Here is a 17,736-nt window from a genome sequence, read left to right on the forward strand (position 1 = left end):
CTTCTTGGATCCATTTATAGGCAGTTAGGTGGCTCTGCCCAGTGGCTAGAGAGCTGGAGACAGGAAGACCAGAGTTCACACCACCTCAGGCAGTTACTTCTTGGAGGATTTTGGGTAAGCTACTTAACCTCTGTTTGCCCAAGTTTCCTCATCTGTAAATAATGGGTATAATAACAACAGCACCTATCTCTTGGGCTGTTTCTCTGAATCAAATGAATTATTTGTAAAGCACTTCGCAAACCATAAAGCACCATTCCAATTCTAACTATTATTTGACTTGATCAAAGGGAAGCCTAGGAAAATTTGGTAATATGCCCAAGGTCACACAGATAGAAAGCACCCAAGGCAGAAAAAATGTGAACTCTGGCTCCAGAACCTGTGCTCTTTCTGCAAGGGCAAAGACGAGGGGACTACATTAAATGAAAATGGGGGCAGGTGGATGATAGAAGAAGGGGCAATTCAGGTAGACTCAAGGGCCCCTGGAGAGAGGAGGTGGAAAGGTACCTAAGACAAACCTTTTCTGCTTTCAATTTGCCCTAGAGAATTAAAAGCAAAACACAACAAAACACGAAGCCTGACATTTCTAAAAGCAAAGCTATGCAGAGATGTCTATCAATCACAAGGACCTAAGATAAAGGACTTCAGGTTCCAGGTCCAAGTTCCATAAGACTAGTAGGTAAGAATTAATACTGACTTAAGTTTAATGGGGGGGTCTATTCAATCCCTAGGTACATACCTGGCTAAGAGGTACAAACTAACATTAAAAAACAGAACCAAACTCAAGGTCATTGGCATGTGCACCAAGGCTGGAGCTCAACTTTGTATTACAAATGCTGAAGCAACAGGAATGAAACAAAGCCTCTCCAGAGTTAGGAGATCTTAGCCATCACCTTAGGTCAACCTCCCATAGACAGTAGTCCTTCAGCAGTCATTCAACTGCTGCTTTAAGATACAAAACTCAGAAATTTATGCTGGAAATCATTCTTTATACCACTATTACATGAAGCAATTCTATGTCCACACTTCTTTGTTACAGCAATGAGTACTTCCTTCAGCTCGAGAAGGTTCCTTTTAGAAAGGTCAAAGTTGAATTTCCAATTTATGAATTAAGTATGCATAATTTAGGGGCTTAAAGTTTCATTCATAACAAATATTGAAGTATATACTGCTAATTTCTAAAATGGGCTAATTTTTATACCAACATGTCATCCAAATTTACGATGATCATATATAAATTGTTTTATGGTTTGGAAGGAGCGTCACATGTTTTCTCATTTTAGCCCCCCAACTCTGTGAAGTGCTATTATAATCCCCATTTTACAGATAGGGAAACTGAGGCTGAGAGAGTGTAAGTGACTTTCTCAGGTCACACAACTATCAAGTTTCCAAGGCAGTGTTCCCTCAAACTTAGGACTTCCTGACTTCAAGTCCTGAGATCTATCCCCTACTTGTACTTTCAATAGATAACTTGGTAATCTGCAGATACTTACAAGTTTTAGATACATACTACTTGCCCCCTTTTCCTTATCTAGATTACAACAGAAATCAGAGAGCTATGTAAGCTAAAAAACCATGCTATTTGCCTAGAAGGCAAATCCACAATTTTCTTCTGCTTGGGCACCAATAGCAATACAGTGATGACAATATTAAGGACTTTGATGTATGACAGATGATTAATTAGACTTCTATTTTATTCCAATCAGTATTAATCAGTCTGATATGATTTCACAGGGATAGTGATTGTAAGTTCTGTATATTAGGCCCCAGAGCTGTGAACTAGTAATTATAAAGTTCATTTGCCTAACTACAGGAATGCTGATGACCAAACTCAGTGTGGGTGGGATGCCCTAATGTGATATGGAAAGTCCTCCAACTTATTTTTGTACCTCTGGATCATCCTTTTTTGTCCAATATGAACAGGGGAGCATCTCATGACCACTCAGTAATAGGAGATGATCACTGCCTTGCCCATCCTGTGACCATTCATATTGATGCATGATGATGGTCTATCAACCAATGAGATTCTGTATTTTACCATGCCTCTTTTGCATATTTTGGATATTAAACCCCATAAAAGTAAGGCCTTGGGGAAAGGAGGTTATCTCTGATCATAAGGCAGATCTGAGATCTACTTCATTAAAGGGGGTCAGGGACCCTTTAATAGAGTGTTACTGGCTGGGATCTCTGCCTCAGTGATTTTTCTTGCAGATTGGACAATTTTGGACCTCACAGATTTCACTAGGGCAAGAATGTTCATCAATAATCCACAGTCTTAGAACAGAAGGCCACAAATTTAGAGGTAAAAGAGATTCTAAAGGCCATCTAGACCAAATCCCTTCATTTTACAGATAGGAAAACAGAGGATCAGAGATCTGTCTAAGGTTAAGTTAACAGAGATGACCAAGTTAGGATCTCAACCTGGATCCTTGCTCCAAAGCCAAGGCTGTGTACCATGACCTTTATCTGAAAGGTTATACAACATTCACTTGATCACAGAACTAGTAAGTGCCAGGGTCAAATTTGAATCTGGGTGGTCTGGATTTTATTGATATGTACTTTATTTTTATTTGTTTTGGAGATTACTGAAAATGTCAAAAAAAAATTTTAAAAGCTATCTTTTTAACATGCTCCAAGAAACTGACACTATTATATATCTGTTTATTTTTCCTTACTCCTATTTTTCACACTGATTCAGTGATTCCCTACTCTCCGGCTATCTCTTTCTTGCCAACCTCCCTGCCATCTTAGAGAAACTTCTGCCCTTAGAAAAATTTACCCCCTGCACCTCCAATTTGTATCCTTTGCAATTAGAGCAGTGCTTGACACACAGTAAGTATACAATAAATGTTTTTTTTTCATTTATTCAATTCACTAATTCACAATAACATGTCTTATTTCTGTGAGAAACATGGTCTAAGTCAATGGTATCAAATTCCTAGCCTGTTGGCCCAAACCAGATTAAAACTGAGAAATGATTAACAAAATAAATAAAAATACAACACAACGCAGATAATGTTAATTTGTGGTTTTCTAATATGCTGCCCACAAGGATGTTTCTATTTGAGTTTGACACCACTGGTCTAAGTAAATAACAAATCTACGAGAACTATGTCTTTAATTAAGCCAGAAGGAGATCAGTTTTGTGTCCCCTCCAAGATGACTGAAATCATAAAAGTATCTTGGGCTGGCCCCAAGGTGATCTCATTTGTAAGGCATGTGGAGTACAAGGAAAGAGCATGTGACAGGGAAAACAGGAAACCTGGGTTCAAACCATAGCTTACGTAGTTACTGGAAAACGGGCAGGCCACCTCCCTTGCTGTGACAACTGAGTTTCCTAAAAGGACAGGGTCATTGGCATGAATATTAATATGTATGTGCATGGATCCTAAGGCCACCATTAAATCAGATCCTGGTGGAGAACTCCAGGGAGAGTTCAAATACCACTAAACAGCGGTATTATCAGGAAGGACAGTGATGGGGGTCCTCTGCAGGCATACAGGTCATCAGCACCTCCTCTTTCACCATATTGGGTCATGCTTCTTACTAGGAACATATTCATACTCATACAATTACATATATTCAAATATATTAATCTATCTAATCAGCCACTATTGTTTCAGAGCGTTGCTTAGTGAGCAGTTTTACAATCACCAAGGCAATTCTTGGCTGGGGCTCAGGGTGAACAAAAGACAATGACTTATTCGACATAAAAATTCATAGAGCAAAGAGAGAGACTCTATCCTGGATCTTTCTTGGCAAATGAGTTAGCATCTTTGATTGGGGAGGCTGAGACAAGCTGAGGTTGGCATGGGAGTTTGGACCGTGGCCATTTCCCCTTCCTCTTGTTTTTGGGTTTTTGTTGTTTTTTTTTTTTTGCCAGGCTGCTTTGAAAGGAAAAAAGAAAATAGTTTTTCAGAGTAGAGAAGCTGAGGGAGGAAGGAGAAATTCATTATATACAAGGCTAAATAGAGAGATGATCAGCCCACCGCCATGACCGTCATTAGCCTAGCACTAGGAAGAAACTAAGCTTAAGTCCTTTAATAAATAATTTAAGTACTATATAAAAGGATCTATTTTTTCTTCTGAACATTTTGAACCACTGTAAATGGAAGATTTTAGGGCAACTATGTGACGCAGTGGGTAGAGCCCCAAGCCTTGAGTCAGGAAGACCTAAGTTCAAATCCAGCCTCAGACATTTACAGCTGTGTGACCCTGGGCAAGTTATTTAACCCTGTTCGACTCAGTTTCCTCATCTGTAAAATGAGCTGGAGAAGGAAATGGCAAACCACTCCGGTATCTTCGCCAAGAAAACTCCAAATGGGTCATGAAGGGTCATACATGACTAACTGATTAAACAATAATAAATGGAGGAATGAAGTGGAAGTGGCTTTTCTTTCTGTGGCAGAGTTATCAGTACTGAATATTATCTACATGTCAAGCTTTATTGTTCTCATCACAAGCACTGACCATGTGTGTTGGCAAGAAGAATATTCCACAGCCTCCAGAGCAAATATTCTGTGACTTGGCAACATGTGGAACAAATAAAAACAGAAGACACCCAGTGTATGAGCATAGCAAATAGATTGGATAATGAGGATCATAGAGAAGGAAAAAAACAAGAAGTACATGAGAAAGTCTGGTGATTATGTAGCTAGAAATGGGGTGCCCTACTTATCCAAAGCCTGGTTGGCCTTTTTCTTGCCTGTCTCCAGGGAGATTGTAAGGGCAAAGGCCCTTCTAATCCAAAGGCAACATGTAGCCCATGATGAGGGGCCCCTATCTTTGCTTCTTTGTATTTATTCTTTCTTGTTTGGGGTGAAAAAGATTGGTGATGACCTTGTATGCTTTCCAAGCTCAGGAAGAGTGGCCACCAGAGTGTAGAGCTGTAGTCTCTGCTGCAATTTGTTTGGAGCTTGGTGGTGAGGTGTGAGAGGCAGAGCCAACAGAAATAGAGATAAAGGATCCTCTACCCACTGGCCATGCCACATTTGTAAGTAAACTTGTGGAGAAGGAGGGAGGGACAGAGAAGGAGGGAGAGGAAGAGAGAGAGAGAGAGGAAGAGAGAGAGAGAGAGGAAGAGAGAGGGAGAGAGAGGAAGAGGGAGAGGAAGAGGGAGAGGGAGAGGGAGAGGGAGAGGGAGAGGGAGAGGGAGAGGGAGAGGGAGAGGGAGAGGGAGAGGGAGAGGGAGAGGGAGAGGGAGAGAGAGAGGGAGAGGGAGAGGGAGAGAGAGAGAGAGAGGGAGAGGGAGAGGGAGAGAGAGAGAGAAAGAAAGAGAGAGAGAGAGAGAGAGAGAGAGAGAGAGAGAGAGAGAGACAGCTCATATGTGTGTGTATATGAGGGGTAGGGGTGGAGGACTGAAGGGGTAGAGAATGCTATATATAGAAATGGTGTTAAGGCTGACCTCACTCTCCTCTCCCCAGAATAGAGCTGGTATAAGAGAGAGGGTTTTTTGTGGGGGAGGAGAAAATATCTGTACTTCTGTTCTTGCTTTATCTTCAAAATAAATATCTCTTTGTTAAAGCTAATTGATGTTAATTAGTTAAATGAAACTGGTGTGCTAATCAGTGTCTAGTAACAGTAGAGGGAACACACTGAAATGAGGGTTTGAACTGATAACATTTGCCACCCCTATTTTCCCAGTTTCTCCTAGAGCTCTTAAGGAGGGATGGCATAGCCAGTTTCATTCTGGGAGAGGTAGGTTGGAGCCACCACTACATGAACAGTTTCATAGTCTTGAAATCAGGGTCACTCACTGAACATGAAGGACTTTCAGGTTGTTTTCTTACATGTGAACTCTATTCTGGCATTTTGCACCTAGGTAGCTCAGAGGATAAAGGATTGGGCCTGGAGTCAGGAAGACTTCCCTCTGTGAGTTCAAATTTAGCTTCAGCTGTATGACCCTGGGCAAATCACTTAACCCTGTCTGCCTCAGTTTCCTTATCTATAAAATGAGCTAAAGAAGGAAATGGTAAACCACTCCAGTGTCTCTGGAAAACCCCCAAAGAAAAACCCCAAATGTGGTCCTGAAGAGTTGGACATGACTGAAATGATTCAAATACAGAAAGTTTGGCATGCAGGTACTGATAGCCCTGTGAAAAGAAGGAAAAACACAATATTGACAAAAAGTGAGGCAGGGGAGCATTTGTCAAATGCAAATTCCACTTTAATTATCTTTTCAATGGTTTAAAATGTTTGAAAGAAAAATGAAGATATCTTCTTATAGGACTTAAAATTGTTCCTTAGCAGTGTTTTTTCCCAACTCAATAAAAGATCTAATACAATAGTAAAGCTGATTAAATATATGAAGACAATATCCCCAAATAAGAAACGTGGCCAAATACAGCAGAAGAGGAAGGCCTGAGCAGTACAGGGTCGGATGGCCCGTGCCCCACACAGGTACCCTTCCATCACTGTTCTCTTTACAGAATTAGCAGTGCCACTCCCTGATATGTTACTGTTTGACTATATTTTTCAGCTGATTCTTTTGATTCCACATCACATGCTCTTTCCACTGGGCTCCACCTGTCTTACAAATGAGATCACCTTAGGGCCAGTCATCTTGGAGGGGACACAAAAGAGAACTCTTTGTGCCGTGTCCCACTTTCTCATGAATGGTGTAGAAATGCATGTATTCTGCACTTAAACCACATATCTCAGAGAAACAAAACATGTTATTATAAATTAGTGAACTGAATGGACGAAAAAGCATTTACTGCACACTTACTTCGTGCCAAGCATCACACTAATCACTGAGGGTATAAACTGGCAGCCTCAGAGCCGGAGGGGGAGAGGAGCCAGGGCGGAAGTTTCTCTGAGGCAGCAGGGAGACTGGCAAGGAAGAGATAGCTAGAGAGTAGGGAGTCAACGAATCAGTGTGTGAAAAACTGGAGTAAGGAAACACAAATACACACACACACACACACACACACACACACACACACACACACACACACGTAATTTTCCTAGGGTAAGTTCTAAAAATACAGCATTTACAATAAATATTCAATGTTTTCAGTGATCAATGTTTTTTTTTTTTTAAATAAATGTTTTGCAAAAAAGGAAACATAGGATTATGGAAAATGAAAAGCAAAAGTTAAGCTGAAGGGGTTCATGATAGCATAAGTGCAATAATCTTTTCAGATCTTTAAAGAGACATTAAAATCTCAACTAGCTAAACCTCCTCAGGGGAAATGGAATTTGAGTTTTCTCCCTTCTTCTGAGATAAGACAAAATTGTTCCTAACATCCTGCGATCAGGGTGCAAACCTTCTTACTGAGTTAGGGAAAATGCAAATATTCTGTGTTTGTATTTGGCCAAATTATAATACAGCATAGGAATAAAATTATAAAAAGGAAGAATTCCTCAAATGTAGAGGCAGCTAGGTGACACACTGGATAGAGTCCAGCGCTTGGAAAACATGAGTTCAAATCCAGCCTCTTGACACTTAGCAGTTTGTCCTAGGGTGAGTCACTTAACCTCAGCTTGCCTCAGTTTCCTCAAGGGGCATAATAACACCATATACATGTTAGCTATTGTTATTATTACACCTTCCAAGAATTGCAAAACCCTACGTAAATCATCTGTGTAAGGTTTTTATTTCTATTTTACAAATGAAGAATCAAAGACACTGAGGGATCAAGGGTGGCCCAGTCAGGGGCACAAGCTAAAGTAAGGGTGTTCTCTATGCTAATTAAGTGCTTCCTGTTTGCCTCGGGAAGACAGGCCACTTCCTTTTCACTCAGACAGCTAATGGAAGCATTCCTTACCTTTGGGAGGGACAGGTGTGAACTATATTTAAGTAGCCTTTTTTTTCTGCCCAGAAAAGGTTTTCAATAGATATTTGTTGATTTAAAAAAAAAATTTTCTTTTCTCAAGAAAAAAAATCTACATTGTGTTGAGAATTAATAATCACTTAACCAACACACATCAAACACCCACCGTGCTGCAGGTGCTATACTAGGTGCCAGGCATGCAAACCCGCCCTCCTCCAAAATGAAATAAGTAAGCACTACTCTCCAGAAACATACATTCCATTGGCAGAGACAACATGTATTTATATGAGTACAAACAAAAAAAATGACAAAATACATACAAGGTAGTTAAAGACAAGGAAGGAAGGTGCTAGAAGGCTTCATGCAGAAGGTGGTGCTTGAATTGTGCCTTGACAGAAGGCAGAGTATGTGGGGCTTCGTGGAGAAGGGGGCACATTGCAAGCATGGAGGATGATCAGGGCAAAGGCACAGACACCGGAAATGGAGGACCAGTTGGTGAGGAACAAAAAGGCCAGTTTGGCTAGACTCTAGAGTTCAGCAAGGAGAGTAATATATATATAATGAGGTTGTAAAGGTAGGTTGAGGCTAGGTTGTGAAGACTTTTAAAAGTCAAACAGAGGCTATATTTTATCCTAGGGAGATATTGGAGTTTATTGAATAGGTAGTGACCTGGTCAGATTTGAGATTTGGCAGCTGTGTGGGAAAGGATTGGGAGGGGGCAAGAATTGAGGCAGGCAGACCGCTGCAACTGTCTTACAGTCAGAGCGATGAGGGCCCCCACTAAGGTGTGAGTGGACATTAGGAGCTGGTTTCCAGAGATGTTATGGGGATAGGAAGGGCAAGATTTTGCAGATGATTAGGTATGTGGGGTGATGGAGAGTAAGCAGTCAAAGTTACAATCTGAAAGACTAGCAGAATAGACATCCAACAGAGAATTCTGGCAGAGGTCTGGCTGTGGCCAGAAAGACAGTGAGTTCTGTTTCAGACATGTTGAGTCATATGACCCATATATGTAAGAATAAGAACTATTAAACGTCAATAAATAGTCCGCTCTAATAGTTATCATATGTGCTTTCTGTTTCCGTTGTATCCAACTCTTTGTGAGCCCATTTGGGGTTTTCTTGGCAAAAATACTAGAGTGGTTTGCCATTCCTTCTGCAGCTCATTTTACAGATGAAGACACTGAGGCAAACGGGGTGAAGTGACTTGGCCAGGGTCATACAGCTAGGAAGTGTCTGAGGGCAGATTTGGACTCAGGTGTTCTGACTCCAAGCCCTTTAGGCACTCTATCAACTGAGCCACCTAGCTCCTACGTAGTTTCCCATTTTTATTTTTTTATATTTAAACTCTTTGTTTTGCTTTGACAGATCTCATGTACATAATTTTTGCTCCATACATCTTTTGGCTCAAAGCAGTAAAAGTCTAGTTTTTTTTTCCCTAAACTACTTGTTTTCTACATAATCACTTGTCTCTCTCTATTGAGAATATGTGAAAAGCAGTGAGGTGATAAAAACAGACGCACACAAACAAGGTCTCCCTGTCCTAAGGGGGAACATTTCTCCTTCCTTTTCACACACACCAAAGTAAGCTATTTCAGTGAAATCACCATGGAAATTGCTGTTTGTCTCAAATGCTTTGGGCAGGTTGGAAACCGGCTTACCTAGCACAGGCTGAACCATTTACCTTAATGCAACATGTTTAAAAGGAATTTTCACTGTTATTTTCACAAGAACAATTGTACATTTCTGTTAATTATACCTCAAATCTAAGTACTATGATCCCATTACAAAGTTTTCTTTCTTAAAACAGGAATTGGGAAACTACCTGAAAGATCTTGAAAATCTGGCTTTTGGCTGAAGATGAGGTAGTTAGTGGCAATAAAATGAAGGAGCCAGGTTGAAAGGCAATCAGAGTTGTGAAACTGCAAGAAAAAAGGGAATTAGAACAACACTGTAAGTGATGATCATCAATGTTATTAGGATGAGGGAAAGATACAGGAGAAAATAATGCAGTGTCCTATGAACAAATTTAACATGACTCAGGATATGGTGTTCTGGATGCATAGCCAAGGTGTGTGTGTCAGGGATCAGATTCAACTCAGTCTTGATATAGATGAAGCCTTAATGAGTCCATGTGTCAAACAACAGAAAACAGACCTGCCATAACAGCAAGCGTTGTTGTTTTTTTCCTGGAGGTAGAAGCACTCCCTGCGTTGATAACAAAACAATAACATCTCACGGACACACAGTCTTTAGCACCGTTAGCAGGATTCAACAGATCCTGAAGTCAAAAAAACTATTTCTAAAGACTCTGGGGGGTCCCACATACCACAAAATAGGCAAAACAATTCTTTACAAATTGAAATATATGCACCACCAGTGTGCATTCCAATATGAGAATCTGAATGTTGGATTCAAGGACTTCAGTCAGACTTAAAACTAAAAGTTGTAAACGTCAAAACCAAAAGGGAAAAAATGGAAAAACTAAGAAATGTAAAAAAAAAAAAAAAAGGTTCTTTGAATTCAAAAAATACTCAGCTTACAACTTACCTATTCTGCAGCCTACATTTATAAAATCCAATGCCATATGAAACAAACAAATAAAAAACAAATATTCTGCCTCATTTCCTGCTCCAGGACTTTCTTTTAAAATTGACAACGACAGATGCTTTAAACAAGTATGGTATCAGCACAATGAAGGCAGAAGCAGGGAGCCAAGACAGGATCATAACAAAATACCATCTTTTCCATGGCAAGCAAACAAAAGCAAGGGAGAAATGCACACTTGAATACAACAGCTGTGACAAGAGTATACAAAGGTGAGTGCAGGCAGAGCTCTGCGATGAGGCTCGCAAACATGCCCTGTGACAGCAGGGTGTTGGAGCAGCAGCCAGGGGCTGGGGGACCTAGCTTAGCCTTCTCATTTAAAGCTTTGCACCAAAGTCCAGGGAAATCATCAGGCATTCCAACACCTGTCCAGCAGAGGCAAAAGTGGAGGAGGAAAGTGGGGGAAGAAAACAACCCTGGTGGAACCTGGAGACAAGTAGAGGATTCCTATGAAAAATTAAAGAATATGAAAATAGAGAACTGGGGAGGGAAGAAGCAATGTGGTCGTGTCTCTGGAACAGCCACAAAATATCATAGGGAGGAATTAGCTACTACATAGAGTACAGACTTTGATTTTGAGAAATATCCCACCAACACACCTGCTTCTAAGTTAGAAGTGTGTTCTGTGATTTGAAAGTAGACTTCCAGAACAAACTCTCATTATTTTAGGAACAATTCATATGGGTTCTGACTGGAGGGAAGGAGACAGCACTTGGGATAACATGACAGAAATCATCATGGTGCTGCCAACAGTGACTTCAACAGTCTTTTCTTTCCCAGTTCATCCTAATCAACCAATTCAGAGCATAACAGTCCATTGGAGGACAGGAATTATTCTGTACATCTTCCAGGCTCATATCACTCAATGAATAATAAATCATCAGTGCCAAAGCATGAGACAAAATTAGGTCTGAGGAGCTCAAATCTTGAAGAAAAAAAACTCAAAAGAGCTTTTGAAAAAAAAGGTATAATTTGGAAGTAAGTACCTTATTATCAAATAAGTCATACTTCCTTCTTTTTTTTGGTCTTATGTAGAATTATAAAATGTTAGAGTTGGAAGCAATTTCAGAGATTATTTAGTCTAACTTCATTCTGCATTTTCTCCCAAGTCACTTACTCAAATGTGACAATTTATGAAAGTAGAGCCTGGCAAAACAGAAAGAATCAGCTCTACTCATGACTCCTATCTAATGAGCCCAGGGAACATAGCCAGTCAAGAACACTATTAACTCCTTACGTGAAGGACCAGACACCTAGCCTAGTAAGTATGCAAAATGATGTACGGTGTTGAGTGGTCATATATCCAGAATCAAACAGCTCCAGACTTTCTATTCTGTATAAATATTATTGAGACCTAGGTGCCAAAGAAAGATCAGCATTGCAGTCTACCAGAAAAGAGCCTACTCTAAGGAATACTTCACCTCTAAAAAGTGGCTATGTAAATGGAGCCTTTTAATGTATAAGTGTATATGCTAGATATAATAAAGCAAAACTACAAGGATCACAAAAGAATGTTGCAATAAAAGTTACTTCCACAACACCAGATATTAATCTCACCCTTACTGAGGCTGATTCTAATTTCTTTCCTAGAGAAAAGAAGTGTCAACAGAATAAAAGCAGTGTGGTTATCTGTACACCCAACTGACAAGTTAGGAAAACACAGGTGACCATTAAATTACCTTCGCTTTTTTCAGAAGGCCCACAACACTGAGGCTGGTTGTTGCCAATTCCCTACTGGGCATACTCTGCAGTTGCGTAATGATGTAAAGCTCACAGATGTGCTGAAGTCGAGATACTTGGTACATCTCAGCACAAATCAATAGAGACATAGCTTGCAGAATGCTGGCTGAAAAAAAAAAAGAAAGGGAAAAATAAAAAAGAAGCCAATAATATTATCTTACATACGCTTTTTAAAAAACTTTAAAGTATTTTATTTTTTCCAATTATATGTAGAGACAATTTTCAACATTCATTTTCTGAAAGATTTTGAGTTCCCAATTTTTCTCCCTCCCTCCCCAAGACGGTAAGCGATCTGATATTGGCTACACGTGTTAAATCACTTATGTGTGCTTTTCAAAATCATGTTGAGCAAATCATAAAGTCAGAAACTGTGAAGAACCTTCTCATACACATTTCCCTACCATTAGGCAAGAACAAGCTTAAAATAAAGGAGATATTCTGAGAAGATTCCTTCCTTGATCATCCTAACCTACTCCAACATCATTTTAATACACCTTCCTGTCAACTTATTCCTCTGCTAACTGACCTCAGCCCTTCACCATGTGGAAACCTATTTCATCCTCAGCTGAAATGGAAAAGATATGGTCACCATTCTATGGGTGCGAGGTCTTCTTATGCCGAAAATTGTCAACAATTCATACGTTAGTATTTTCTTTACCTGAATTTTCTCTCCAGTTTTTTTTTTTTTAAATAAATTATTGCTTGTTTGGTTTAAACTTTAAAAATCCTCATAGGATCTTAAAGTCTTTTAGTCATCTTTATGGTTCTCCTCGGAATCCTCTTTTAAGTTCTTCACATTCCTCTAGCCATGTGGGCTATGATATAAATAGCCAGAGTACTCTGAAAGGCATCTGACTAATGTTGAGCATAATGGGAAAATCATTACAGGTACTGCACGCAATGTCTGTCATGTCTGCATCCCAGCATGAAGCATGACTGGGTTATTTTCTCTGACTCAGAGCTTTTCCTTGCCCTGCTAGTAGTAATTGCTGGTATTTGTATAGAGCTTTAAAATTTGTAAAGCATTTTGCAAACATTACCTCATTTGAGTCTCAGAGCACTCAAAACAGGCATTATTCTATGAGGTCACATAATTAGCAAGAGTCATAGGTGGGATCTGAATCCAGATTTTCCTGAATCCAGGTCCAGTATTCCACCCATTACACCCATGCTCCATGGACTTGTACCAATCTTTAATGAGCTTCATTCTGTTTTGTTTTGTTTTTCTGACAATTTTTGTTACTTACAAGCTGCAGCTTAGTTACTAAGAAATCAAACTTCTCTATCACTTCAAATATCTGAACAAGTCTCATCTAAAAATTTGAATGGCTCTGCCTAAAATAACAAGATAACTGTAACATGTAGGACGGTGAATGTAGGTGTGCCATAGATCATCCAGTGTTAATAAAACTTTTGCTTTTCAAGAATTATAGCTCATATGATCAAAGATCTAGAGTGAGAGGGGTCATGGGGCCCCCTAGTTCAACCCTTCATTTTTCAGATGAGAAAACAACATCCCTAGGGCACAAGTTTGGGCCAGAGGGACCAGAACTAGAGAGGCCTTCAATCTGTTACTGACTTGTGGTTTTGGCTCCTAGCCCAGGAATGTCCTAAAGAGATCAGGACAAAGAAATTCTAGCACTCCCCTGGGCATCCTGAACGACTCTGGAAGTGTCTTATGAAAATTTAGTTTAAACTTGGCCTTTCAGGACCAATTTTTCTTTAGAATAATACCAAAACCCGAGGGAACGGAAGGTGTTGGATAGGACAGAATAATTTCTGATCCTTTAGGGATCTTCCAATCAAAAGTCAGCCCTAAATCAGAGGTTCTCTGTCCACTCACTCCTCCACTTCCCACTCTGGCTAGCTGAAGCTTCCCCATGATCAATACCTACAAATCTGGAGGAGTCCTAAACTCCCATTAGGCAGCTCCTGATCCCGGGGCCTGGGCCACTCCATCTCCACAGTGATTTTAAAGCTTCATAGGGTTTTAAATACTCCCCATAGGGGATGCCCACTCATTAGTCTTCAACTCAGACCATGCAAAGTGATTACACAAATTCAATATAGTCTAAAACTTCTCACAGTTGTATAGAAATTTCTGTAAATTCAACTTCTGACACATCTTAAAAGAAAACAGATTTTATTGAAAGTGAATTTTTGATCAAAATAGATGAAAAGAAGGAAAATAAGTAAAACCACGATCCAGCATCCCACAGACTGCAGACTCCATGACAGCAGGGATTGTTCATCTTTTATCTTGAGATCATAAGTGCTTAACACTACCTGGGGTACGTAGAAGATACTTAGTAAAACTTGCCAGACTGAGTTGAGTCGCATTGCTTACCTGGGCAGCAGGAGTCTGTATACAGGTACTCTAGAAAGGAAAGAAAAGTCTCTTTGGAAACACCATAAACTGGAACCAGCACACTATTGGCTTCAAGATAATTGCCATTAAACATAGCAGCCATAACCTTACAACGAGCAACCAGGACAGCTCTGTGGGCTGGCACAGTAGAGCCTAGGAAATTCAGAGAACAGGATTTGCAGTCAGACAAGCAAAGTAAAATATAAATTAAAACCTTAAGATGGCCTTTTATTAAACCAATATGTACTCTAGGTCATTCATTCAGCAGTTTGGGCTTAATCTTAGAAGACGATTTTATGGGTCATGTCCAGTATACTTCCTCATATTTCCTCATAAATAAGGATTTCCTCATATTTCCTTCAGTTGGAAAATAAAACTTCAGACTTCACTTTGAATACAATTTGTAAGTCAGCAACTAGATAATAATTTATAAATAGAAACACCAAATTTACGTATGAAACTTGACTTTATTTTGACATTTAGAAAATGGTTCTTCCTAATTAACCTGATGATAACCAACCAACTACCAACACCATGTATTTCCACAGGAAACGATACCACTCCTTCCTGGTTACTCCCCCTACATATTCTTGGCTAAATTTGGCTAATCTGAAGAAGTACTGTTGAGTGACTATGAAAAAAGGGTGAAAGATGTCTAGTCTCTGAGACAGGTCCGCCATGGGCCAGCAGCTTTTGCTGTGGGAGTCCTGGTTAATAGTCCTGACCCCACTGATAAAGTTCAGGGTTGTCGCCAACAGCAGTTGGTGGCACAGTGGATAGTTCTGGGCCTGGAGTCAGGATGACCTGAGTTCAAATTCAACCTCAAATGCTGACTGGCTATTTGGCCTGTCACTTAATGTCAGTCTGCCTTAGTTTCCTCAAATGCAAAATGAGAATAGTAAAAGTAGCCCACTGCCATGGATGTTGGAAGGATCAAAGGACATATCTCTTAGAGTCCAGGAAATAGTAAATTGCTTTGTAAATGCTTTCTCCCTCTTCTCATCCCCTTTTGGGGGTCAGCACTCCAGAAGGGCTACCATTTCCTCAATTTGTTTCTTCTCTGATGTACTACAGCTACTCCTGGGGAGAAATGATTGCTTTAAAAACTCAGCTCCTTTACACTTTGAAAGATCACAGCCTACGTTCCACCCTGAGCCCATTTAAAATACAGGGTATTCCAGTGGGTATCACACTGCCAGCCTTCCCAATAGATGAGGGAATGGCTCATGCGAGGGAGAAAACTTGGAACTCAAAAAAAATTAATGTTAAAAAAAAATAAACAATTTTTAAATAAAGTAAAATAAAACAAACTTTAGCAACTTAAAACTGCACTAAGACTTTTGGAATATCCTGTATAAAAGGATCTGAGAAACTAATCAAGTCTTGTCATCTTTCTGTAGGAGCCACCTGCAAGCTACTATGGAAAGAGAGCAAAGGACACTGGCCTCCAGGTTACACCACCACAAGAGGAGAGATCTCAATGGATGGATGATGGGAAATGTCCACTGCACCTTCCACTAGAGGAAGTGAAGAACCAAGCTATCAACCTTGAGGATTAGGGCTGGTGTGGGGAAATGAGTTCCCAGCATCAAAGACATGAAAGAACTCCATTAGCTGCTCCCTACAACTACTCCATATCCAGGAGTGTAGAATATTTACATACATTGGACTCTTTTCTGTGCAAATTTCTGAGGCAGCATGACGTAATGGATAGAGCACTATACTTAAGTTAAGAAGACTGAGTTCAAATCCTGCCTCGGACACTTACTACTTGTTTGACTCTGGGCAAGTCACTACACCTCTCTATACCCTAGATTGCTTATTTGTAAAATGGGGTTAATAATAGCAAGGATCAAATGAAACATTATACCACTCTGCAAACCTCAAGCACTTTCTACATATGACTCATCATCATCACCACATTCTCCTACAGAGCTTTAAATATTAAATTTTGTACCCAGTCAAGCAGTACAAATAGGCCAGGGGAAATACCCAGGAAAACACAGCTTCAGACACTATTGGGGAGGCTACCACACCATGGATAGGTTAGGCTGGAGCACAGAACACCTGGGGTATTTCATGAGTGGAGACAGCTGGTAGATCCCCATTTTAATAAATTATTTTAGTGCTACAGAGCTACAAGTCTAAATTTTGGTATCCTGGGACAAATCTCTGCTCACCCAGCCCCATTATGGTTCTACACTCTTAGGCCAAAAAGGGAGTCCCAGCTCAGCGTTCATGACTGTCTTTTTATCAAGTATAACTGTCCAGAAAGCACCACCCACTGGCTGAATATGCAATTTCTATACCAGCTCACAAAACTGTAAATATGAACTCTTTTTTCAGGGTAAGTTTAATCCCTGTTGTGATTTAATCATCATGCCTGTACCCAAATAGCATCATCTCCCCTTTCTTTTCCTTACTCTCTTTAGGATTGTGCAGCCAAGTTCAAATAAGTATTTTCTAGAAAAGCATTCTAGTTGTCTCAGCTTGTATGTCTGGTATTATTTGTACACAGAGTTGTCAAGTGTTGTCAAACACACAATGGCATTAGACATACAACCTTAGGACTTAAGGATTTAGCTGGAATACAACCAAAAAAATTAAATATATCCTTTTAAAAAAGTCCAAAGACCTACTGTTGTGGTATAAATAGTAAGAGTCCTATTGCACAAAGATATGGAGTGGGATGTGGGAGAGCAGGAATTCACTAAGCCGCCAGAGCAGGTTTAAACAGAGCTTTCAAGATTAACTGTTTTTATAAGGCTTTTGAAAAGTACTAACAACACTTCAATAAGCCAAACCATTAATTTTATTGAGAAATGAGTTTTGAAACAATTATTCTTCTACATTTGAAAAGTGAAACCCTGGGTGAAGGAAGGTGGTAATATTGTTTGGAAATACAATGGAATCAAAAATTTGGAGGTTTTTTCATGTCTATAAAAGCAATTCTTTCTCAGTCAAGATTAGACACCAAGCCTCAACTTCTGGTGAAATGAATGATTTTCCCACTACACCACATGGTCCCTTTTACCAGGTCTCCCCTGACACTGTGAGTGGCAGAGGTGGCCAGTTTCTATAAGGGAAAGAGAAATCAAGCTGCTGGTTCCTGCTCTCACTTCCTTTATTAGCTTCAAGATATTACAATGGAAAGAGGACTGAACTGAATATGAGGAGATTTGGGTTCTGGTCTTGGGGAGGGTGTGCCATTAATTAGCTGTCTAACCTCCTGCGGCCTCAGCGTCTTCAT

General features: G+C 40.0%; 1 protein-coding gene across 6 annotated transcripts in view; it reads right to left on the reverse strand.

Annotated features, from left to right (window-relative positions):
* Positions 1-17,736, reverse strand: part of RHOBTB3 (Rho related BTB domain containing 3) — a 143,663-nt gene that overhangs the window by 18,220 nt on the left and 107,707 nt on the right. For 5 of the 6 annotated variants that reach the window (XM_072606071.1, XM_072606069.1, XM_072606068.1 and 2 more), the window contains 3 exons: positions 14,466-14,639; positions 12,058-12,224; positions 9,597-9,693 (listed from right to left, as the gene is read on the reverse strand). In XM_072606071.1, coding sequence (XP_072462172.1) covers positions 9,597-9,693; positions 12,058-12,224; positions 14,466-14,639 — 438 coding nt within the window. Of the gene's footprint in view, positions 1-6,724; positions 6,847-9,596; positions 9,694-12,057; positions 12,225-14,465; positions 14,640-17,736 lie in introns of all 6 variants that reach the window. The other variant, XM_072606070.1, reaches the window with a different exon arrangement.

Source organism: Notamacropus eugenii, chromosome 4 (assembly GCF_028372415.1).
Source record: "Notamacropus eugenii isolate mMacEug1 chromosome 4, mMacEug1.pri_v2, whole genome shotgun sequence".
Lineage (NCBI taxonomy): Eukaryota > Metazoa > Chordata > Mammalia > Diprotodontia > Macropodidae > Notamacropus > Notamacropus eugenii.